The sequence below is a fragment of the Neofelis nebulosa genome, chromosome 4 (assembly GCF_028018385.1).
Source record: "Neofelis nebulosa isolate mNeoNeb1 chromosome 4, mNeoNeb1.pri, whole genome shotgun sequence".
Taxonomy (NCBI): Eukaryota; Metazoa; Chordata; class Mammalia; order Carnivora; family Felidae; genus Neofelis; species Neofelis nebulosa.
Window position 1 is genome coordinate 117,079,952 of NC_080785.1, and position 24,816 is coordinate 117,104,767.

Here is a 24,816-nt window from a genome sequence, read left to right on the forward strand (position 1 = left end):
GGGCTCAAGCTGCCCCTCAGAGAGAACCTGAGCTCCAGCGGCCATTGTCCCCCATTTGTTTCCTGTCCTTTTGAAACTAGTTTGCTCCCCTTGTGTGTTTACCAGCCTGCTTTGTAAGCTTGTGTGTTTGGGTGCCTAACATAACAGGGAACACATGGGAGAGTCTCAATTTCAAAAAATATAAATACACTGGCTTACATTAACTACGGTGTAGGTAAGTTCCTTTGGACTCAGCCCCTTATGGCCTAAGTTACTGGGTTGTGTGATCTACCAGTAGGCTGCCTCTACTCTTGTGTTAGAAACCTTCAGGCTAGGATGAGCATTCTCTTAAAAAGCAGTTTGTCGGGTTGAGACCCTTTTGTGTATGGCTAAAATTAATGTAAATGTAAATTTACATTTGTAAATGTAAATATAAATTTACAATGTAAATTATGGGTGAGAATGAGCAGCAGAATGCTTATTCATTATTTTAACCTTTTTGTTGTGAAATAATACAGATATAAAACATTACAGCTTAAAAAACTGCAGAGTGAGCCCCTACATTACTATCAAGAACAGGAGGGGCACCTAGGTGGCTTGGTCAGTTGAGCATCTGACTTTTGATTTCGGCTCAGGTCCTGATCCCAGGGTCATGGGATCAAGCCCCAAGTCGGGTTCCACACTGAGCGTGAAGCCTGCTTAAGATTCATTCTCTTTCTCTCTCTGTCTCTCTCTCCCTCTGCCCCTCTCCACTTGTGGTCTCACCCTCTCTCTAAAATAATTTGAAAAAATGTTAAAAAAAAAAAAGTTCTTTAAAAAAGTAAATACAATAAAAATTCAATACTTTGTTCTTAAGATACACGTTAATTGTGTTTTCTGTGCCCTCTTGGTTGGCCTCACCAGAGGTTTCCCAATTTTATAGATGCTTCTACACTCCTGGCTTTATTCATCTTCTTTCTATTCTTCTTTTTAGTTTCTGTCTTCTGTTTGTTTGTATTTGTTATGCTTTTTTTGACTTCTTAAGATAAATATTTGCTCATTAATTTTAGGCCTTTTTTTTCTTTTAAGGATACCCATTTTTCTATTTAGGTACTCCTTTATCTGCACCCTATACATTTTTACAAGAAATACTTATTCATTTAAAATATTTCTTAATTTCCATTCTATCTTCTTTAATTCATAACTTTTTTAGGCCTATATACTTGAATTTCCAAATAAAGACATGGAGATGATTTTCTAGTCTGTCTCTGATTTCTAGCATAATTACATTGGGATAAAAGTATACATTCTGTATAGTTTCAATCTTTGAAATTTGTGGGACTTGCTCAGTGATCCAGTCTATGGTAAATTCTTGTAAAACATTGTGTTGTGTGCTTGACAAGAATGTGCTTCACACTTTGGTGCAGTGTGTTCACCAGAATAGATTTCTTAATCATGTTGATCAGATTTTTTAACAACCATCACTAACTTTTTTTTGTATGCTTCTGTGAGATAACAGAAAAAATATTATATTGGTCTCTGCCCCCAGTCCCCAGCATAGAGCTCCTGAAACCGTTGTAATTTACTCAGTGATAAGAGCATTCTTATCTTCTCTTTTAAATTTCCCATTGTTCTACCTCTCCATGCTTCACCTTGAACAGTTTCTTCTAACCTATGCTTTCAGTTTATAGATTTGCTCTTTGCTGTGTCTAACTGCCTATAAACCCATTCACTTTGTTTTTGTATTTTAGTTGTAGAATTTATTTGATTTTTTTTTTTAATGTACAAAGCCACATTTTAGAACTTTCAGTCCCTGCTGAAACTCAAGTTTGGCTTTTCTTTCTTTCAATCCTATAACTGGTATTTTATCATCTGCTTCTGGTAAGTCCAATACCTAGAGTCTCTGTGTGTCTATTTCTGTTGCATGTTGCTTCTGCTGGTTCATATGCTTGGTGTCTTCTTTCTTTGTGTGCCTGGTTACCTCTGATTGTGGCTGGATACTGTAATGGAAAAATTATTTGCAGAAGTAATTTGAGGATTAGGATCATCATATCCTCCTCTACTAAAGATATCATTTCTTTCGACCTGGCACCTATGGGCACTAGCTACAGGCATTCATCTTAATCCAAGTAAACCTTAAAGTTTGTGGGCCACTCAGATAATATGAAACAGAGCTGCAGCCAGTCTGAGAGTTGGTTCACTTCCAATTACCATTACTCCTAAGTGTATCTCTTAGGGGTGTCCAACTCAAAGGGGGAAGTGGCTTACCAGGTTTCCTAAGCTTGACAAGACCCAGACTATAATTTTTAACCCTGAAAGGACACCAAAGGTGAGCTCAGGCTCTCAGCTTCCTTTTCCTGATCAGCAAATGCCCTTAAGACAAAGGTGGCCCCAGTGTTAGGCTCACTCCTCTGTGTCACACTCTCTCCCAAATCTCAACTCAATAATTCCTCACAATTTATTAGTTCTTCAATGTTTAAGAAGATTACAAAGGAATGATTTATCTACTTTCTTTAGATGACTTCAGTAAAAGAACTGGTTTGAATTATATGGCTTACCACAAGTTAAACTACTCATCTCCCAACATTCTTTTATGTATCATATCTTTAGCACACGGCCTTACCTTGCCCACACCTGCCCCAAAGTGAAAGTGCTATTGGATTCCTTGAGGAATCATGATCGCTCTCCTCGGTAGCAATTTACTCTTACAGTGCAGAGGAACTATAAAGAACAAAAGTTCAAGTTACAGTTCCTATAATTTATTTGCTCTATGACTATGCACAAAGATTTCTCTGCAAATTGCATGGAAGATACTTCCACACGTGTTAGAAGATTAGATGGAGGCATGTGCAAGAGCTTGAAAAAGCCTACAAAACTGATTCTCTTTTTCTGTCCCACAAGCGAACCATTCATCCATGGCTCTGATTAACTCATCATAGCAGGCCAGTGGTCAACTGACATTTCAGGTCACTCATCAGTGGCTGACAACATTACACAAGACACAATATTCCAGGTGCAAATAAAGGAATGCTTAGAGTACTATCTATATTTTAAAATAGTTCAGCATACATAGTGTGTACACGTATGATGTGCACCACACACTCTCTCGTTCCTAGGGGTATCTACTTTGTATCTGAGGCACCCAAATCAGGACTGCATAATATACATGTGGCTGGTTCTCATTTGAAAGACTAAGTAGAAGAAATCCAACCTCCCAAATCAGAGTGTATCAACTGTAGCTACCTAAATCTACACTGGAGGGTTTCCCTCATGAGAATAAAGGAGGGGGTGGGGGAATGATTTTTTGGATGAAAGGAACAGTGCTCAGGATATATGGGTTGGTTGGAAACAGAACCTTATGTATACATGTGGATTATAAGAGTCTGGCAGACCAGGCAGCCTACCACTCTTTGCAGGGGCACTCTGGGCCTAAGCTTCCTGTCCTGGGTCTGGACAGTTAACAGAAGCTTCCAACCAAAAGGTTAGACATGTCCTTTAAAAAGGATACATTTATATGTGTCTCTACTGAATAGCTGATGTGAGATACATATGAAAAGGACGAGGTTGGGCTTTTTCAGTCTCCAAGAACAGGCTGAATGACCAGCTTTCGCATCTGCTTGCTAACAAATGTTCACATGTGTGGCAAAATGTGGTCTGAGACTTGACTTCATTGTTACAAACCACACGGCAGCAAGATAACCTGTAATTACTGGAAGCTACTGATTTCTACCAACAGGATTAAAATGCAGTTCAGTCTGCAACAACTGTGGTGCATCAAATTTCCCAAATGGATCCTGTTGGGAAATAACCTCAAAGCAGGAATATCGTGCTGATCAAGCTAATGTACAAACTTGCCATCCTAACTTGGACCATCCAACAGAAAGGCTGTTTCTCTTCAGTGGGAAAACCACAGGAAGCTACAGAGACAGCCTTGGGGTGTGGGTTTTGCTGGGCCTGGAAGCCTGCCAGAAATACCATCATTCTGTCTCTTGGCCCCTGGAATGCAGTGATACCCAAGTGTTGTAGGTTTCTTTGTTTTGTTTTGTTTTTAACTTTTTCCCACTGATTTCCCCCAAACCACCTGGACACTGTATTTTACTCAAAATGGTATCATTTAAACAGTATCTGTATTCACAGGAATAGATGGGAGGCAACTTCCTTAAGTAAATGCAAAACAGAAGCATTTGTATTTTCAAAAACAGTCCTGTCTTGGATTCTTAGCAGCTGCATGTCCGTACCTTCCAAATGTTTTAAAAAATATTTAAGCCGAAAATTAACCAAAAAGTCTAGTGAACTATGTTTGTCATAAACAATTTTTAAAAAGCATTTAATGTTTATTTTTGAGAGAAAGAGACAGACAGAGCATGAGCGGGGAAGGGGCAGAGAGAAAGGGAGACACAGAATCCGAAGCAGGCTCCAGGCTCCGAGCTGTCAGCACAGAACCAGACGTGGGGCTCGAACTCTCGAACGATGAGATCGTGCTTAACTGACTGAGCCACCCAGGCGCCCCAGTCATAAACAATTTCTTGAGGAAAAACTTTGAAACTCTCATCCCCATGCCATGCACCTGTGCTGGAGGGCACATAGAAGTTGCCCTAGTGCCCACAATGTTCCTAATATCACAGTAGGAAAATGATACATTCTTCTGGGTGTCGGGATTCTCCTTTAAAAGGACAAGTCCCCCAAGGATAACCAAATGGTTCACCATGGAGCTTAACCAACCAGTCCTAAAAACTGCTAAACTAACTTACTTTCTTTCTTTCTTTCTCTCTCTCTCCCTCCCTCCCTCCCTCCCTTCTTTCTTTCTTTCTTTCTTTCTTTCTTTCTTTCTTCCTTCCTTCCTTCCTTCCTTCCTTCCTTCCTTCCTTCCTTCCTTCCTTCCTCCCTCCCATCTGTCTTTTTCTTTCTTTCTTTCTTTCTTTCTTTCTTTCTTTCTTTCTTTCTTTCTTTCTTTCTTTCTTTCTTTCTTTCTTTCTCTTTCTTTCTCTCTCTCTCTCTCTCTCTCTCTCTCTCTCTCTCTCTTTCTTTCTTTCTTTCTTTCTTTCTTTCTTTCAGTTTATTTATTCAATGGGGTGCCTGAGTGGCTCAATAGGTTAAGCATCCGTCTTTGGCTCAGGTCACAATCTTACAGTTCGAGTTCGAGCCCCACATCAGGCTCTGTGTTGATGGCTCAGAGCCTGAAGCCTGCTTTAGACTCTGTGTCTCCCTCTCTCTCTGACCCTCCCCTGCTCATGCTCTGTCTCTGTCTTGCTCTCAAAAATAAGCATTAAAAATTAAAAGAAAATTAAGTTTATTCAAAAGAGAGAGAGAAAGAGAACGCATGAGCAGGGGAGAGGCAAAGAGACAGGGGAGAGAATTCCAAGCAGGCCCCTCACTGTCAGTGTGGGCCCAACATGGGGCTTGATCTCACGAACCGTGAGACCAGGCCTGAGCCAAAACCAGGAGCCAGATGCTTAACCGACTGAGTCACCCAGACACCCCTGCTAAAACTTTTAAATGGAAGCTTCCCCCTCACACTCCCCCAAGGACAGTACATAAGGATTCTGTGAGTGTTAGTCACATCACTGTCAGAGAGATGTTTAACATGGTAGGTAAGTGAACTGAGAGCACTGGAAATCCTGGACTTCCATGTCATTTCTCCTAGCTTAATGAAATCTTGACCTGATAGATTGGGTAGCCTTCTTGCTAGCCACTTCCTGGAAAGCTTGAAAAGGACATTGGGAAGACATCCACAACATGTGCCCAAAAAGAGGGAAACACTGCAGCAGTTAACATGATGAAGCCAAGGCAGCTGGCCCTCCCTGTGAGTGTTGCTCTGGCCTCCAACCTCACTCAGAGCCGTGGCAAGGAAAGCCAAGATGCTTGAGGCTAGAGAAAGGCTTCCGAGGAGCAGTGTAGGACAGGGGCAGGAGCATGGACTGCAGGAGGCCTGGTGCTGTCACAGAACTACCATCCTGAGTCTCTTACATCCCTGCCCTCTAAGAACACACAGGTATTCAGAATTCAGAGGGAACATAGCCAAGATGTCTTTCTTAAGGTTCATACCTGCTCCTCTGGAATTGTGGGCCTGACACTGGTCACAGATACCTGCCCAGTAACTTCGGCAAATATGAAGATTCGCCTCCTCCCCTAGCACACATTCCTGGGAACATTAAACCTCAGCTTCATTTTGGTTAATAATGAAAACGCTGGATTAAGATTAACTGCCAACTAGAAAAGAAAAGTGAAAAGGAGAGAAAAAGACACAGAATGTAATAACCTACACATTAATATTTGCTCACCTCTTGAGGCCATGCCCTTTCAAAAGAAATGCTCATCCTTTTGGTTTCCTTCCCTTTTCAACCTCTAAGGATAGAAAGACTTTATGGCTATAATTATGAAGTGAGTCCACTTAGGAAAGGAGATGGGAATTGCACCTGATTTCTGCTTTAAAGAACGAACAATTAAACACACTTACAGTACCAATCATATAGGACAGTGGCACACAAGCTCTCGTTTAATCTTCACTGCCCCTAAAAAGGTATCTTAACTTTTTTCCAGCCAAGTGAAGCACAGAAAGTCTGAGATACTTGTCATTGGTGACACAGTTAGTGGGTAGCGTCGTCTCTGAAGCCAGTGCTCATTTCTTTCTTTAAGGGTTTTTAAAAAATCTTTAGAGAGCAAGCGAGCATCCAAGCAGGGGAGGGGGCAGAGAGAGAGAGAGCAGCTTCTATGCTTAGCCAGGAGCCTGACACAGGGTTTGATCCCACAACCCTGGGATCATGAACTGAGCCGAAATCAAGAGTTGGATGCCCAAGCCAGTGCCTTTTCTATGGCACAAACCGTATCAAAAAGTCCTGTTATCTCTCAGCCAGCTCCGAGCTCCCTTGAACTGGTGAGCTCACTTAATCAGACCCCACAAACTGTCTGAAGCTGTTGCAGTGCTTTTTTTTTTTCTTTCTAATTTTAAAGTTTTTCTTGCAAACTGCTTGTTCCCTTGATTCACAACATGCAGCTTCAAATTACTTCTAGTCTTTCCAAAAAATCAAACCCACCCTCAAAGGTCAAGAACTCACCACTGCTGAGGCTATTAAGAGGAAAATATTGTGAGATCTGAAGCAATTTCCCCAGAAGAACTTGTCAAATGTCCTGAGCCTGCACGGCAGAGCTGAGGCAAGTACACCGTCTCCCCCAGGGACCCTGGGAGATGGCCCTCTTCTTGGGACTTGCAGTTCTTTTGCACAGAGGGTGCTAGGGTGTCACAGGCCTCATTTTTCAGGTATTAAGTGCCTACTGGAATATTCTCAATAATAGGAAACAGTAAGCGATTAGGCAACAAACGGCAGATGTTAGGAAATACAACTCTTACTCCTCCAGTAGAGCCAAGTGACGCGTGCATGTTTTTGTTTTCTTTGGTACACACGTTACTCTACTGGTAAATCGGTTTGCACTTGTTTATTTTTTAAAGCCTGCTTGCATTATGGTTGGAGTCAAGTCTGCCGGGTCAAATTGAACTAACAGAAAATCTAGATAGTGGCCCATAAGAGCAATATTGGGCTCATGTCCCACGTCTGGGATATGTGAGAGGTATTAACACAACAATAAATAACTTGCCTCAATTCCCACTTTTGTTACCATTTCCCCCTTCAGGGTCCTTCATGAGAGAGCGGATATAAAAGGGAAATGTCAAGTACAACTGAGAACTGGGAGAAACCCAAATTTCCTCTCCCACCTTTATAAATAACATGAAAATATATGCTTTTGCATGGACTTCTATCCCAAGTGGGAGACAAAGGTCTTTAAAGTATCCAAATGCTCTACGGAATCCAGAGTCAACTACAAAGACACCAAGGCTGTCTAGAGTCAGGAGGACAGGTAAGTTCTGACTACAGGCAATGGGACTATTCAGAACAGTCCTCATGGGAGGCGGGTCAGTTATCCCACATATACTGCCATTCCTCAAGACCCTGCTGGATACACACACATGCAAGTACACGGTTCCTCTGATTTGCAAAAACTCGCTACATCTATTCTCCCACTGAGTGCTTACATTTGGCACACTTGCAGCTGTTTCAGGATCACAGAAGAAAGGATCACTAAAATTTTCCCATTTTAGTCGGATGGCTATGAAGTCAAGATGTCAAACTTTGGTGTGCACTTTAATCAGCCACTAGAAATTCTAGAAAAGAGAAGCATGCAGTCTTTTCTTCCTTGTGAAGAAAAAAACAACTTTGGGGCACCTGGGTGGCTCAGTTGGTTAAATGTTCAACTTCGGCTCAGGTCATGATCTCATGGTTCGTGGGTTCGAGCCCCGCGTCGGGCTCTGTGCTGACAGCTCAGAGCCTGGAGCCTGGTTCGGATTCTGTGTTTCCCTCTCTCTCTGCCCTTCTCCTGCTTGTACTCTATCTCTCTGTCTCTCTCTCTCAATAATAAACAAACATTAAAAAAAAAAACTTAAAGAAAAAAACTTTAATTTCTATGATAAAAACTTATTTAAAACTAGGGAAGGCCAGGGGCACCTGGCTGGCTCAGCTCGGAGAGCACACAACTCTTGATCTCAGGGTCATAAGTTCGAGCCCCATGTGCAGTACAGAGTTTACTTAAACACACACACACACACACACCCCAAAACAAAAAACAAACAAAAAAACTAGGGAGGGCCAGACACTCCAGAATTTATCATCACATAAAATATTTTATAAGTTATAATGACAGCAGCTTTAAGAATAGGATGTTCTCAAACAGTTCTTTCCACATCTTCTATGGCAAAAAAGGCTATGGTGGTTTAAGTACTTTTAGAAATACCTGGACAGGGTATTGGAAGGCTTTTTAGAAAAAATAAAATGGAGACTCTTAAAAATCCTGCAGGAGAGCAAGCAAAACCCTTCAAAGAACTCATTGCCAAAATGTGTCCTTTAATAAAATGTTAGGTCATCTTTGATGAATCCCAAAGGCCCCTTGTTTTAATATCCTCTAAAAATGATCTTCCAATCTAATAACAAATCAGCGAAAGCATCAACTAAAGCAAAGGAGACAGTAAAAGCTGAAAAAGGAGATCAGCTGAATAAATATTCAGAACACTGAAACGTAACATTCAGTGATAGCACCACTTATGGCATTTATGGCGTAAGGATAAACCACACCTTGGCGCTAACAGGCAAAGGGCATCCTGCTGCTGAGCCCTAGCCACCTGTCTGACTGAGTTCCTGCAGGGCAGAGCTATCTTCTTTCTTCCTTCTCTGGTTCTGCTGTTCATTTGTTCACCTACTGAATCGTTACTTTTTTCTGCCATTCAAAACATCTACCTGATCATTTCCTACCATTTACTAAAAACTAGTTACCCCTTCCAAGGTAGGAACATTTCTTGAGTAAAGATGTTTATATAATTCAAGTATAGCAAGTTATATTGAATCATGTAATGTAAGTTTACTATCTTGTTCAGAAGGACATCATCAGAAACTTCAGAGGCTTTTATTCACCTCTGTGTCCTTCAAAAATGTATCATGAATTAGGAGCTTTAATGTCTGCTCATGTGAACTATTATGCCAAGAGTCATTAAAATAAACTCACATAAAGATATATCTGGGTGTTTTTAGTATTCAGTGTAAACAGTCAGTTATATGTTGTATACAACTTGTCCATGTACAAGCACATACATCCATAAAAAGCTCCCCAAGTTGATGGCTCCCTTATTTCAAAAACCCAGCAGTAACTACCATGATCCGCCCTGCGCCCCCCCTTACTTCCAAAGCTACTGAGGGTGGAGAGAGAAGGGAAGATGTCTCATGAATATCATATATAAATATTTTATGAGTATAAATGAATGTATGAAGTATGAACATAAATATAAATTATAAAATACACATATATCTTTATATGAAAAAGGAAGGAACATGAACAGATGATAGTTGGGGCTCTTTGTCCATCAGGAGTCAAATCGGTGCACCACCAGAGATGCGAGAACTCTCAGAGCTCTGAGCAGGGTCAGTATCTTCCCTGTCCTAAACATAGTTGGGCCTGAAGAAATGGTGATCAAGAGACTGCACAATCTCAGAGTCATAAAACAAAATCCAGTGGTAAATGCGCTCCTGAATCTCCCTTTACTACAGCTGAGGTAAATGAGTCCCCAGAGAGAGATGGCAACTTTCCAAAGCCATACAAGAGGTCATGGTGGGGCTACTTGCAACATTCATTCCCCAGTGTCTCACCCAGGACAGCTTGGGAATGGCAGCAAAGAAAAACTCATAGTACAAGGGTGCTTTCCTAGGATCCACAGGCATGTTTCTGGGACTTCATGGAGTCACTGAAATTGTCTGTAAAACTGTGTGTGGCTTTGCATTTTTTTTTATTTTAATTTTAATTTTTTTCCCCAGAGAAGCAGGGTCTACTGCTCTGGTCACTCTGCACAAGGTCCAGGACTCAGTGTTAAGAACCACTCTGTCAAGAGATGGGCTTAGGGTGGGGGAGGGGAAAAGAGCCTAAAAGTGAGTGAGATTAATTCCAAACTAATAGGAACCCAGATTTTCAACAATCTGAAGATTATGCTTGGGCCGGGCAGCCAGTGGAACCATGTAAGAACACAGTACTAAACTTTCTGGTCTGGATCATAAAAGGATCCTGTAAGAAAAAAATGTGTTCAAGCAAACTAGGCATGCCTTTGTGACCTCAGGTGACAGGGAGAGGAGTAAGCAGTACAAGCTTTAACTACCAATTAGGACGTCTCAGAAGACCACTGGTCAGAGGTAGCAAGCAAGGCGCAGTTCTCTGGACTCGAGGAGAAGGTTTTGGCAGTACTTGTCATGAGTCATGATGGAAGGTTTCTCAGCTTCTTAAAGCCAGGGCAGCCTTGACCTTCAGTCAGGACTCTCATTGTACCTGCTTGTACAGTGAGCCCAGAGAGGGTTCCACACACCCCGGGTGACCTATTTCAATCACAGGGGTCTTTGTTTTCTCATTTCTGATGTCAACACCAGTCCCAGGAGTGGGCAAAGGCCTTGGTACTTGGTCACAGGGAACTGGATACACGTCAGCCATTGCAATTTCCCTGGGAAACAGAAAATATTTTCCCCACTCTATGGATGAGGAAATTGAAGCAAAGGGAGAAATGTCCAAGGTTTTTCAAGGAGGTGAAGAGCCAAGAGCTCCAAGGTTAGAGCTTGCAGTTACATACTCCATACTGCTTCTGGCTGGATATTCTGCCTCCATTAGGGAACCAAGCAGCTCTGGAGACTGGGAAACACTAGTTGCTAAGCACAAGATGTGGGATACAGCTTATACAACACGACCATGCACATGGAATCCATCACACATTACAACAGAAGACTGGAGGCCTCACTGGGTAAATGAGATAGGGAAAGGGAACCTGGGGGTTACTCATCATTTTCCAAATCAGAGATTTATGTCCCTTTTGGACAGGAGAAGGAAAAGCTGGCTGCAGCCCAGTTTTGAGTAATATTTGCCACTGAGAAGCTGTATGCAAAAATTCCTGGCACAAACTTTGGAGAGCTCTTCCGACTGGGCTCTGGCCAGTCCTTATAAATGACTGAGATTTAAAACCCTATCAACTCAGAGAAGCAGGGAGTATCCTTGATGAAGCACCATAAATCCCTCTCTCGAAAGCTAATTTCAGACATACAATAGGAATGTTCAGAGAGAAAAATTATCTATACATACCTCTATACATAGCAATTGTCTTTCTTAAGTCAAGAAGGGCAGAGATCAATGGCTAACTGTGGTCTGAGTGGCTGGAATATGGTTGATTATCCTCTTTAACCTTAAATATATTTTCTGATTTTTCTATAATTAAAATAGATTGCTGTGGAATAAAGAATAAAATTAAGAAAGGAAAATATAAGAGCTACTAACTTTGAGTGTCAATAGAGAGCCAAAGCTTTGTTCATCTGACTGACTCATTTAACAAAAGAAGTAAAGGAGGTGGACAGAGCAGGCAGCACCTTGCTTGTGGTCACTCAGGCAGCCAGCAAGGGACTCAGAGCCAAGACCCTGGAAATCCCCTGAATGACTTCCTGGCCTCTACACCACCCTGTTGCAGCTGCTGGACTCCTTAGGCTAGGAAACTCCCTATGATTGGTGCTAGATGAGAAACCATTTTAAATGGAATTGTAAAATTCAAAATGGCAGCCTCAAATGCTAGACCAAGTCTACCACATTCCAACTCAAGAAGAGCTGAAATTGAAATAGCACTCACAAACAGGACAGTCTGTACGGATCTGGGTGTCCAGTACTGTCACAACTGCTATACTGAACAGCTTCATAAATGTGCCATGTTTTCTTTCTTGTGACTATTATTCATGCAATCCCCCCTGTCTACAATGCCTTCATCTTGTTCTATCTCCCACGTGTTTCTAGAAATTCCCACTCATCCTTTAACATCAACTCAGAAGTCACTTTCTGCAAGACCACCCCGTTCTCTCCTGTTTGAAAAATGAGTAGGAATATGACACTACCACAAGAGGATGTACCTTGACTGCAGAGCATATCATGATATGGTTTATATATCACTGCTGGCTTATAGGTCAGTCTCATCCTCTAGATAGCATTCCTTAAAGGCAGTGGCTATTTTTATCATCTTTGTCCACTGCAGGGATTCAAATGGCAGTTGAATAAAATGAATACCAGCTAACAGCCATACAGCAAAACTTTAACCTCTCTTTGCATATCTATGACTTGTCTTTTTTTAAAAAATTTTTTCTTTAACATTTATTTATTATTGAGAGACAGAGAGACACAGAGCATGAGCAGGGGAGGGGTAGAGAGAAGGGGAGACACAGAATCTGAAGTAGGCTCCAGGCTCTAAGGTGTCAGCACAGAGCTCAACGCGGGGCTTGAACTCACAGACCTGAGATCATGACCTGAGCCAAAGTCGGTTGCTTAACCAACTGAGCCACCCAGGCACCCCTATGACTTGTCTTTCTATCCTCTAAAGGGTGCATTTGTAGAATCTCAGGCACCAGATTGCTCAGGGACAGTTTTTTTCTTATACAAAGCTTAAATAGCTAAGCTGAATACTGTTATCTCATGCTTTTTAAGTAATAAGGAAATATGATAGAAGAAAGTTAGGATTACATAATACAAAAAAAAAATCGAATGGTTGGCTAGGATAAAGGCAAAAACAAACAAACAAACAAAAACATATAATTTATTCTATGAGGATACCAGCTAACATGTATTATTCCTACACCCCTATCGTTCCTCAAGACACAGAACACAGATGCACACAAAAGGTTAACAGCAATCACTTTGGGAAGTTTAATCATAACCCATCAACAGAAGAGCCTGTGGCAGAGTAAACACCAAAGGTATTATTAGGGTTGCTAATTGCTAATTAAAATCCCAAGATCAGGTTTCTGGGCACATCTTGCTACATCTGTGCAGTGGGCAAGTCCCAGATGGTATGAAAACAAAGAATGGGGCCTGCTTCTTCCTAAAAGGCTATTCTTGCAGTATCACAAAGATTGTGGGTGGCAGACTGTGCAATAACCACAAGAATATCCACTGCAGTTGCCTCAGGCACAGCCCTGCTCTGGACTACTGATCCACGACAAGTTTCTAGTCAACTTCTGGGTCCCAGGAACTGGGCTATGGTTGCATAAAACACCAGAAGGTGCTCAGCTTTCTCCTTATAGGCAAAGAAAATGGTCATAATATTCAACATACTGTCCCCCTTCCTCGAGACAGACCGGAAAGTAGGACAAGGGGACTTTCTGAGCTGAAGGAAAACAGTCTATATCTTGATTGAAACGTGGGTTACATACATGTGTACATTCGTCAAAACATAAAGAAGTGTTCTCTCTTAAGATTCATGCATTCCACTGTATATAAATTCTACCTAGGAAATAAGAACCACGCACAAAAATCGAACTCTAATTAGTAGGTTTATTTTCTGCAGTAATATGGGCTAGCAGTTTTGAACTCCCTTTCCATGGGGGCGTCTGGGTGGCTCAGTTGGTTGAGTGTCTGACTCTTGATTTCAGCTCAGGTCATGATCTCAAAGTTTGTGGGATCAAGCCACACATCGGGCTCTATGCTGACAGTGAGAAGCCTGCTTGGGCTCTTCTCTCTCTTTCTCTCTCTCTTCACCCCCCCCCCACCTCCCCTGCTCTCTCTCAGAATAAATAAACATAAACACATTAAAAAAAAAAACAAAACGAAACAACTACTTTCTATGTATTCCAGACTTGAGAAGTGAGTAAATACATCCAGGATAATGACAGCCAGGTTTCTCACCATTGGGGAAGGTAGTTACAAATATAGGAAGGGGAAAATTAGCATCACCAAAGGAGATAAAATACATTATGTGCCTCCTGACACAAAGATATATCATCACATCTTTGGTACCTCTACCAAAAATTCATAACCTGACTCTAATCATAGGGAAACATCAGACAAACCCAAAATGAGAGAAATGCTACAAAATAACTGGCAAAAATATCAAAATATTGAGGTTAAGAAAAACAAAGAAAGGCTAAGGAACTTTTCCAGATTGATATGATAACTAAATTCATGCTCGATCCTGAATTAGATCCTGAATTGGACTGGGAGAAAAAAACAATAAAGAACATTTCTGGTACAAATAACAACATTTGAAATACAGACTGGATTAGATTAGTATTGTGGCAACATTAAACTGCCTGAAACTCCTTTTTCTTAGGAAAATTCACACTGAAGTACAGTGTTTAGTTGGAAAGAACCACAAGGTCTCCAACTTACTCTCAAATTTTCAAGAAAAAGAGAAAGGTAGGGAGGAAGAAGAGAGGAGGGAGGGAGGGTAGTGGGCACATACACGAATGGGGCAAAATAGAAACAATTGGTCAATCTGGGTATAATATAAGGAGGTTCCCTGCACTATTCTTCCAACTTTTCTGTAAGTGTAAAATTATATCAAAATAGAAAGTTACCCCCCCACAAAGACCCTAAGCTTCCCCCCAAAATATTTAGGTGAAAGTTCATAATAACTAATTCAATGTATCATGAGAAATTCTTTTAAGAACATTGGTTTTAAAATTCTATTTTTCCCTCTGGTAGCAATCTACAAAACTTGACTCGGTTCTAAATTCCTTTTGAGAACTAAAAACAACTTGTATAGCTTCAAATACGATTTTTTGAAATTCCAGTGGCAGACATTGTCATTTTAGAAAGTCTTATGATATACGGAAATTGGAACGAAAGAGCCTTTTCACTACCCTCTTCCTCCAGATTCTTCAGTAATTTTTCTGTAAGTTTGAACAGTGCCAAGTTAAAACCAAACAAGATAAGAAATGATTTATGTGTAGATGATTCAGCCTTCCCAGTCACAGAGAAGTATATTTTTCCCCACCTCAGGCCTTATAAAAGGTCTATACATGTATATAAACACGGTGATCAACAGAGCATTATTACTCGGCACTGAGAGCTTATTCTATCTCCCCCATCTTTCTGCCTACATTTGTATTAAATTAAGACACAAATGAGGCCTTGGTCCTGGAGGGGGAGGGGGGGGAAGCAAAAATATCAAAAACTACCACAGGAAAAAATTACTTCATGGATATCAAAGGAGAATTTTTAAAAAGTCATTTTTAGCCCCAAAGAATCTTTCTGAAACAATAACAACTATGATATGACTCAGTATAAAAATATTATGCTAAGTATGCATTAAGAAAAATTCACATGCACAGAGATGAAACTGTAATTGGATTTGTCATTTCAAAGTATTAATGTTGGGTTTGCAGATAATAGAGAATGACATTCTTCTAAGCGAATAAAGAAGTTCGCCAAGTAAGTAAAGGCCGTGTTTCTACTGTAAGGAAATACGTGCGCCAGTGAAGCAACCTTTTCAGCACAAAAGAAATTTAATACCCAGACCACATGAAAAGTGATCGCTATGGGAATAGCACAGCTGTTAAAATCCAAGGCAGTTTGTATTAAATCGTCCAACATGTTTATGTAAAGCAGGACTCTCAGAATGACCACCAAGAAGAATTAAGTTTGCTAACAAAAAAGTGATACCTATATTTAATGTAATGCTTACAATAAGTGTGAAAGAAAAATGCAAAGTGATTCTTTCTTAAAGAAAATAAGGGACCTTGGTTAGCTGGTATGCTTGTGATTCTTCACAAACAGTATCTCCAGGACTAACTCAATTAAGAAAGTCAACAAGAAGGAATTGGAGTGCTTGCATTTCACTTAGAAAACTCAATTATCTTTATTTCATTGACTAGTCTAATCTGCATAAAGCCACAGAAAATCTTTGGGCACCTGTGCCAAATGATTTCAGTATGAAAATTAATACTGCCAAGTTATTTTGAGACCAATTAACGAGCCATTCAAAGAAAACAAAATGTGCTCACTATAAAGCATATAATCTTAAACTTGCATTTCTGAAGACAGAAGTGCATGTAGACATCCTTGAGGCCTTGACTTGAACAGATAGAAGATATCTCAAAGAGATGACAAAAAGAATTAACTTATGAGTAACTAGTGACCAAGTGGTAAGCTTTAAATCCCAACACGGACACTTGGGATGCATAATAATAACACTGCTTAGTTTACTTCATTTTTTATTCTTTTTTAAATTATGGTTCATAATTTAATTTTTTTTAATTTTTTATTTTTTTCATATTTATTTATTTTGAGAGAGAGAAAGAGCACTTGTGCACAAGCAGGGGAGGGAAAGAGAGAGAGAGAGAGAGAGAGACAGAGAGAGACAGAGAGAGAGAGAGAATCCCAAGCAGGCTCCAGTGCTGTCAGTGCAGAGTCCAATACAGGGCTTGAACTCATGAACCATGAGATCATGACCTGAGCTGAAATCACGAGCCGGTTGCTTAACCAACTGAGCCACCCAGGCGCCCCTATTTTTTGAATTTTTTTTTTACTGTTTATTCATTCTTGAGAGAGAAACAGAGCATGAGCATGGGAGGGGCACAGAGTAAGGGAGAAACAGAATCCGAAGCAGGCTCCAGGCTCTGAGTTGTCAGCAAAGAACCCGATGCGGGGCTCGAACTCGTGAACCGTGAGATCATGACCTGAGCCAAAGTTAGACACTTGACTGACTGAGCCACCCAAGTACCCCAGTTTACTTTTTGAACAAAAAAACTGCTCTAAATGTTTAAGCAACAAAAATTAACCAAATTTATCAACATTCTCAAATCTGAGTTAAGCTGTTAGAGAACCTGGTTAGGATTGTGCTTCTCATAGGATATGACCCAAGTAAAGTTTTTTTAATTTTTACTTTTGTTATTTTTTTATTTATTTTTGAAAGACGGACAAAGACAAAGTGTGAGTGGGGAAGGGGCAGAGAGAGAAGGAGACACAGAATCCGAAGCAGGCTCCAGGCTCCAAGCTGCAGCACAGAGCCCAATGTGGGGCTCAAACCCACAAACCTTGAGATTATGACCTGAGCTGAAGTTGAACCCTTAACCGACTGAGCCACCCAGGTGCCCCAAAGTTTTTGTTTGTGTTTTTTAAACCTTATCAACTCAGAGTGGAGGGAATTTCCCTAGAATTCAATCCCTTCCATACTGCCAAATGTAGGCTACGTGGCAAAGAAGTCCTGAATTAGAACTGAGAGGCCAGAGTTTGGGATTAATGATCCCAACTCTATTTTGCATAACGCTTGAACATGAAAGCCTTGTCAATAAGCTTGGGTTTTAAAAACCCAGGTTATATCACTGAGCATCAGAAGGCTTAGAGGCATACAAAAGAAAATTAGCTATAACACACGGTATACAGGCACAGCTAACTTAGACTATATCTAGACCTATTAAAAAATGAGATGTGTGGCACCTGGGTGGCTCAGTTGGTTAAGTGTCTGACTTCGTCTCAGGTCATGATCTTGCAGTTTGTGAGTTTGAGCCCCGCGTTGGGCTCCGCTGACAGCTCGGAGCCTGGAGCCTGATTCAGATTCTGTGTCTCCTCCTCTCTCTCTGCCCCTCCCCTGCTCATGCTCTGTCTCTGTCTCTCAATAATAAATAAACGTTAAAACAATTAAAAAAAAAATGAGATGTCATCACTGTGGTTTTGAGATACATCAGCCGTTTCCCATTACAATGGAGGACATACCAGCTCTATTTTTAGAGCCTCTGGAAAGATCAAAGCTGAAGGGGCCCTTTGATGGGCTCCCTATCCAGGCCCCTAATCTCTGTTTATTTTTTGTCATTATGTAGATCTCCAAAAGACACACCACCAGGACTGCCTAGTATCCCCCCCTCATCTGAGTAACACTTAAAAATTGCTCTATGATGGTCCATGCAAAGGAGGAACCTCAGGGGAAGAACAAAACCTACTGAAGTTCATATTCAAGTTGAAAATTAACATGATGCAAGTATCGATACAGAACTGTATTATCTAATTCAGTCTCTCTTTGTACACTATAAATCAAAATTTCTCAGGCTGGTTTCTCTGTGAGAATGAATACAGATCAGCAACACCTAGAAAATCCTTTCCAGTTTTTTAGACCCCACCCCTCCCTGCCGAAAAGTTCTCAGTTGGTTTCAGTGCCTCTGGCTGGTACAGTGATGGGCTCAGTTTTAAAACCAAGTCCCTCAAATGCAGAGTGACTTACTTTGGAAGAACAAGCTGTACATTTGTCAAATGCCAGGCTGACAGGAAGGACATTATCAAATCGTGACAGAAATCCCCGGATCTAAAAACAAAACAAAACAATTCACATCAAGCTCAGAACGCCCATACCTGTGAAACATATTTGTAGTTTCTGACAAGAAGTGGCAAACAATATGGTGGTCCTGATACAGATTACTAGCAAAAATAAAGTTCGGCATAGAGATTTTCCCTTGTACCACAATCAGTTTGAGGAAGAACTGTATCATGTCCTTTATTACATTAGGAGCCGGGGCCTACAACCTTTTCATGTATGTGAGACCTAAAAACACCAAAATACACAATGAAAGCAGTAAACTGTAAAGTATTGTTGTAAGAAATGTCTTAAAAAATTTAACAGATCAACTAGTTTAATGATGGCTCACCTCTCACATGCAAGTTATAGTGAATATTGGTAAACTTGAGTATCTAGGGTATGATAGTGGGTGGGGTGTCACAGGTGAGAAGGCCTGGGGACTATCCGAGGCAGAGAAGGTGTTAAATATATATCCGGTTATTTGCTTGACTTGAAACAGACAGGGATTGATTAAAAAAAAAAAAAAAAAAAAAAAAAAAATCACCAAATTTATGGGGAAACAGTGCCACCTTGAGCATAAACTTCTAGACTACAACTGGCTGCCATTTTAAAGGATATCCACTGTAAGTGACCAGGTTCCACAAACTATGATTTAAGTCATTTATTGAGAACATTATACCCCTCTAGAACTATACTTACACCAAAAGGAGAGTTTTAAACTGTTGTGTATATCATTAACATATTATTACAAAAAACATGAATGGTAAACGCTGAAGTGTCCACAGGACTCAGCATTTATAATAAGTCAGACAACATGAATCCTCTCATGAGTTAATTTATTTCATCTTCCCAACTGCCCCCATTTTATGTTGATAAAACTCAGGCTCAGAAAGGTGAAGCAACTTGGCTCAGGAAAACAGAAAGTGGCAGAGCTAAGATTCAAAAGTAGGAGTCTTGACTCCAAACGTGGCCCTGACCCTCCCTCCTGCCCCCTACTCTCCTACCTCACCCCCTCCCTCCCTTTCTCTCAGGGTATCACAGGTTTGTTTTCGATATTAGGTCTCAACACAAATCAACAGTGTCACCTGAAAAGAGCAAAAGGACCAAGCCTCACCTTTGCTGCCTTTAGCCACCCTACCCACACTCACCCCAAAAGAAAAATAAACAAAACCTGACAAACTCTTTAAACAAACAGGCTTCCTGCTGCAATGTGATAACTCCACCTTCATGCCCACACTGCACCTGTCTAATTTCATGTTCAGACTGGAAAATCAAAATGGCCATGGCAATCTTTCAAATACCCTTAATGATGCAATCCAAGATCAAAAGACCATTTGGTAGAAATGATAAATTAGATAGCTGAGATTAGTTAAATGGCCTCATTGTGAACCTGTGAAAATGTGACAATCTTCTAGTTCTTTCAGTCTCAGGAATGTGGGTGACCATTTCACCATACAGGACTGGAGGCACAATCAGAGTCTTAAGTTTGCTATTCAGGATACCAAAACAGGAGACATCAAACTTCTAGAAAAGACTTTTGAAGTAGGTCATAAATGGGAATGCTGAGATCCTATGAGATCAGCAAGTTACAGGCTTAAAAGAATTCTCATAGTGAGCCTTCTCACACCTCAATTCCTTTTATATTAAATTCACTTAAGGAAAAATGTTATCATATTTTGCATATTTTCCATTAAAGTATTCACTGATATAGCCTATATTACTGCCTCCATATGGGCTTCATGAAAAGATTTTCTTCATTCTTTTTTCTCCTACAACTAATATCTAGTTTTACGTTGTACAAAGAAATATTGGCAATTTTCTCTGCTAAACTGTCTCATGATTGCAGATGGAAGGTGAAAGTTTTGAAGGTAAGAGAGACAGAAGACCAAGCAGGAAGGAAGGCAGGAAAGGAAAAAATAAAAACAAAAAACACAGGTGGTGAGTAACAGAAGAAAAAGAGACCAAAATGAATGGACTGGCCAAGCATGGGCCCACATACTATTGTTTAGCACCCCCAGACAGCTCTTTACTAGGAAACTGTGATTCATTTTCTCAGGAAATGAAGTAAAAATAACATCTGTGTATGAGGCCTTTCAAATTCACCAAGTTGGTATCAGAAGGCCCAGGGCTCAATCAATTAGTTTCAGGTAATTTTAAAAAGGAAAACCTTCTCAAACCAATTGCATCAGACTCCTAATGGTTATCTCCACAGGTGAGCTCTCTCCCTTCCATTTAATGCAACATTCTGCCATTGATTAATTTTTCCAATACACAGCTCCAAGATGTGTCACTTTTTATTAATTTTCTACAGCAGAAAATTCCTTATGCTGGCATTCAAGATTCCACCCCCACCCCACTCATCTGGGACCATCCTGCCTTTCCAGTTATGTCTTAAATTGAAACTTCTCACTGGCCCCGTATAACTACCAAGCTGGACTTCCAAAGACATTCCTGAGTTCCTGACCTCATCTTAGGCTGAATTCTGTGACTCAGAACTCTTCCTTTTGGAAACAGCTACATAGCCAAGTCTTCATCTTCCTTAAAAGCCACTCAATGCAAACACACCTCTTTCATAAATCCTCAATCTACCTACACCAAGCATAGAGACAATGTTCCATCATCTGGAATCCTTCCTTTTGATATTTACCACTAAATACCTTCCGTTAGTTATTAAAAAAACAAAAAAACAAAAACAAAAAACAGCATGTTAGTGGGATATAATTCATGTACCATAAAATTTATCTTTTTAAAGTATACAATTCAGAGGCTTTTAGTATATTCATGGAATAATTATCACCAATATCTAATTTCAGAACATTTCCATCACCCCAAAAAGAAACCGTGAACCTATAAACAATTAGTGCCCATTCTTCACTTTCCCCAGGAAACCACTAATCTACTTTCTATTTCTACTGATTTGTCTATTTTGCTTATTTCCTAGAAAGGGATCATACAAGACTGGCTTCTTGTTCTTAGCATGTTCTCATGCATTTTACACCAAGTATCTGTACGTCATTCCTATTTATTGCCAAATAGTATTCTGTTAAATAGATACACCATATTTTGTTTATCCATCAGTTGAACGTTTCTTTTGGGTATCTACAAAATTGGGCAGATGCAGTAACTCCAATTATTTTAGGAATTAATGAGTCACATGGTAACTATATGTTTAACATTTTAAGGAACTGCCAAACTCTTCCCAAGTGACTGTACCATATTACATTTCTGACTTCAGGGTCAACACTTCATACGGTCTCTTTGAGTACAGCCATCCCAGTGAGTCTGAAGTGGTAGCTCATTGAGGTTTGGTCTGCATTTCTGTAATGACTAATAATGTTGAACATTTTTCCATGTGCTTCTTGACCATGTATATAGCTTCTTTGGAGAAAAGACCATTCAAATTCTTAGCCAAATTTTTAACTGGAATTTTTTATTGTTGAATTTTAAGAGTTTTTTTTTTTTTTAATATATTCTAGATAGAAGCTTCTTTTCACATAAGATTTGCAAATATTTTCTCCCCTTCTGTGGGTCATCTTTTCACTTTCTTGATGGTGTCCTGTGAAGCACAAGACTTTTTATTTTCATGAAGTCCTATTTATTTTTTCTTTGGCTGCTTTGTCTTATGGTGTCATATACAAGAGGCCATTGTCTGACCCAAGGTCATGAGGATTATTAAGTTTTCTTCCAGTTTTACAGTTTTAGCTGTTATATTTATGTCTATGATCATTTAGAGTTAACTTTTGTACATTAAGGGTCCAAATTCATTCCTCTGCATGTACAAATCCAGTTGTCGCGGCATTTCATTGACAAGACTCTTCTTCCCCAGTTGAGTGGTCATCAAATGACCATACGTGTAAAGGTTCATTTCTGGACTCTCAATTCTATTCTGTTGGTCTATAAATCTATCCTTATGATAATACAACACTGTCTTGATTATAGTAGCTTTGTCATCAGTTTTAAAATTGGGGAAGTGCGAGTCTTCTAATTTTGTTCTTATTCAAGATTATTTTGGCTATTCTGGGTCATTTGTCTTTCTCTGAGTTTTAGAATCAGCTTGTGTGCTACTATTACTTAAAAATATTTTTTTATTTCTCTTGCTTTTAGAGGGCAAGACACAGGTTGAACTATATCCATTTGCCCACAGCACAGTGATATGCTTATAAGAGAGACTGCATATTATTATGAAATGAATGACAAAAACACAAAAATCCCAAAGCCTATCAAATTATTCATATCTGAACTATACACAGAAAACAAGTCCCAGACAGACCACAAGAAAAACTCCAACTTAACACCATTTACATTTTCCAGGCAATTTGAAGCCCTTCCCCATCAACAATGCTTTAAATCCCCAGTATTAAAAATGCACTGAGCTTCCACAATATGCTCTGCATTCCCTCAAGCTTACAAGAAATGTGTAAAATTTAAAGAGCAGAGGTTGCTACTTAAAATTTTAGCCCCTTCCTTAGACATGCACAGAAATCGCAGAGAAATCTAAAATCCAGGCACCCTAGGCAAAATCCTTATAAATATTTTCACACCTATTTAAGAGGCCAGTCCTCAATTCACAATCCAAGAAGTTTATAAGGATTTGTCCTTTGCTTAGGCAGAGAAAAACTCACCATCACCTTCCTACTTAGAAGTGTGCCTACTTAGAAGGTATAGGAAGCATTATGCTCATTCAGCATTTTTCTGAATTTGCCCGATAAGAAGAATCCCCTGGAACTTGATTCAAAAGGCCTGGGGTAAGGCCTGAGGATCAGTATGCTTAACAAGAGCCCCCAGGTGATTCTCATCAGGCAAGCATGTGAAACAGGGGCTTTCGGTTATCAACCTTATTCACACCTTCCTGTGGTTTGCTCTAAACACTCAACATCTCCCGTTAGATGTCAGAAAACAGATGGAAGCATTTAGCAAACCTCCCATTCTTTCCATGTTTTCTAAAGATAGCACCACCACACCTCATTTTGCCCACATCCCAAATAATGTGCAAATGAAAAGGCTTTATAAAATGATATTAAAGTCATTTCCCCATCCACATGGGAACTAATAAGTAAGGCCTCCCGACACTGCTCAAGATAAGTTCTCTAACTTTGGGGACTGCACACAGTTTACTGTCACCTCTTAGTCTATTATTAGTATTTGCTGTCAATCTTTCCTTATGGGGGTGGGGCAGGCATTAAAGAACTATTTTTAAAGATTTAACTCTACCTATAAATAAAAACAATGAGCCCATGACAGAAAACAGAAGAGCAAACAACAACAAAAAATAACCCATACTCCAACAGGAGATTTACTCCCATTTTCGTATTTAAACAAAATATTTAAATATTTAACTTCCTTTTAAATCATCTCCTCTGAATACTGAGAGGGGGAAAGTGCTAATTTTACAAACACACATAGGCCTCTCCACCTAACTTTCAGGCTAGTAAGAGCAATTCCTTAGAGGGGCCAAACCTTGCCTGCTTCCCTGCACATTTTATTTTTTAAGTTTATATTGTTTTTTTCCTCTCAACACAGAAAAGAATAAGGAAAAAATTTAAATGGCCCATATGGTAATGGATCTGTGGATGCCTAGGACTGAGGGTGGGGATATTAACCAAGTAAAGGCACAAAGCAAATTCTGGGGGTGATTGGGAATGTTCTGTATCTCACTTGGAGTGGTAGTGGTTATATACGAGTGGAGTGTATGCACTCAAAATTCATTAAAATGCACACTTAAATGAGCATACATAAATTATACCTCAAGGGGCGCCTACGTGGCTCAGTTGGTTGGGCGTCCGACTTCGGCTCAGGTCATGATCTCACAACTCATGAGTTTTAGCCCCAAGTTGGGATCTGTGCTGACAGCTCAGAGCCTGGAGCTTGCTTAGGATTATGTATGTATGTATGTATGTATGTATGTATGTGTCTCTCTCTCTGCCCCTCCCCCACTCACACAGTCTCTGTCTCTCTCAAAAATAATAAACATTAAAAAAATAAATTATACCTCAAAAGGGTAAATTAAAAAAAACTGTTTATAATCTTAACATTCTCAGAACAGTTCAGAAAGGCACAAAGGAAAATTATAAGTCCGTATTGCCCCCCCAGTCTCCCATGCTCAAAATAATCTCCAGCTTCAGTTTTCTGCATTGCCTTCTAGGAAAAAAAAAAAAAAATCACACACAAACCAACTCTAAGAGGTATCACTGCTACCCCCTGAATCCTTAAAGGCCCACCTGGGAATGACAGAACCTAGAAGAAACACA

At 40.0% G+C, this 24,816-nt stretch overlaps 1 protein-coding gene and 1 long non-coding RNA gene across 6 annotated transcripts in view; one reads left to right on the top strand and one right to left on the bottom strand.

The window, feature by feature from the left end:
* The window catches only part of ATG7 (autophagy related 7), a 249,423-nt gene that overhangs the window by 149,398 nt on the left and 75,209 nt on the right, over positions 1–24,816 (bottom strand). For 4 of the 5 annotated variants that reach the window (XM_058725977.1, XM_058725978.1, XM_058725979.1 and 1 more), the window contains one exon: positions 18,497–18,577. The exons of the other annotated variant lie outside the window; for it this stretch is intronic. In XM_058725977.1, coding sequence (XP_058581960.1) covers positions 18,497–18,577 — 81 coding nt within the window. The remainder of the gene's footprint in view (positions 1–18,496; positions 18,578–24,816) is intronic. 5 annotated transcript variants of the gene reach the window in all.
* LOC131509809 (uncharacterized) lies at positions 15,031–18,361 on the top strand. The gene is made up of 2 exons (XR_009260705.1): positions 15,031–15,172; positions 18,099–18,361. It is a non-coding gene; the product is annotated as an uncharacterized LOC131509809 (long non-coding RNA).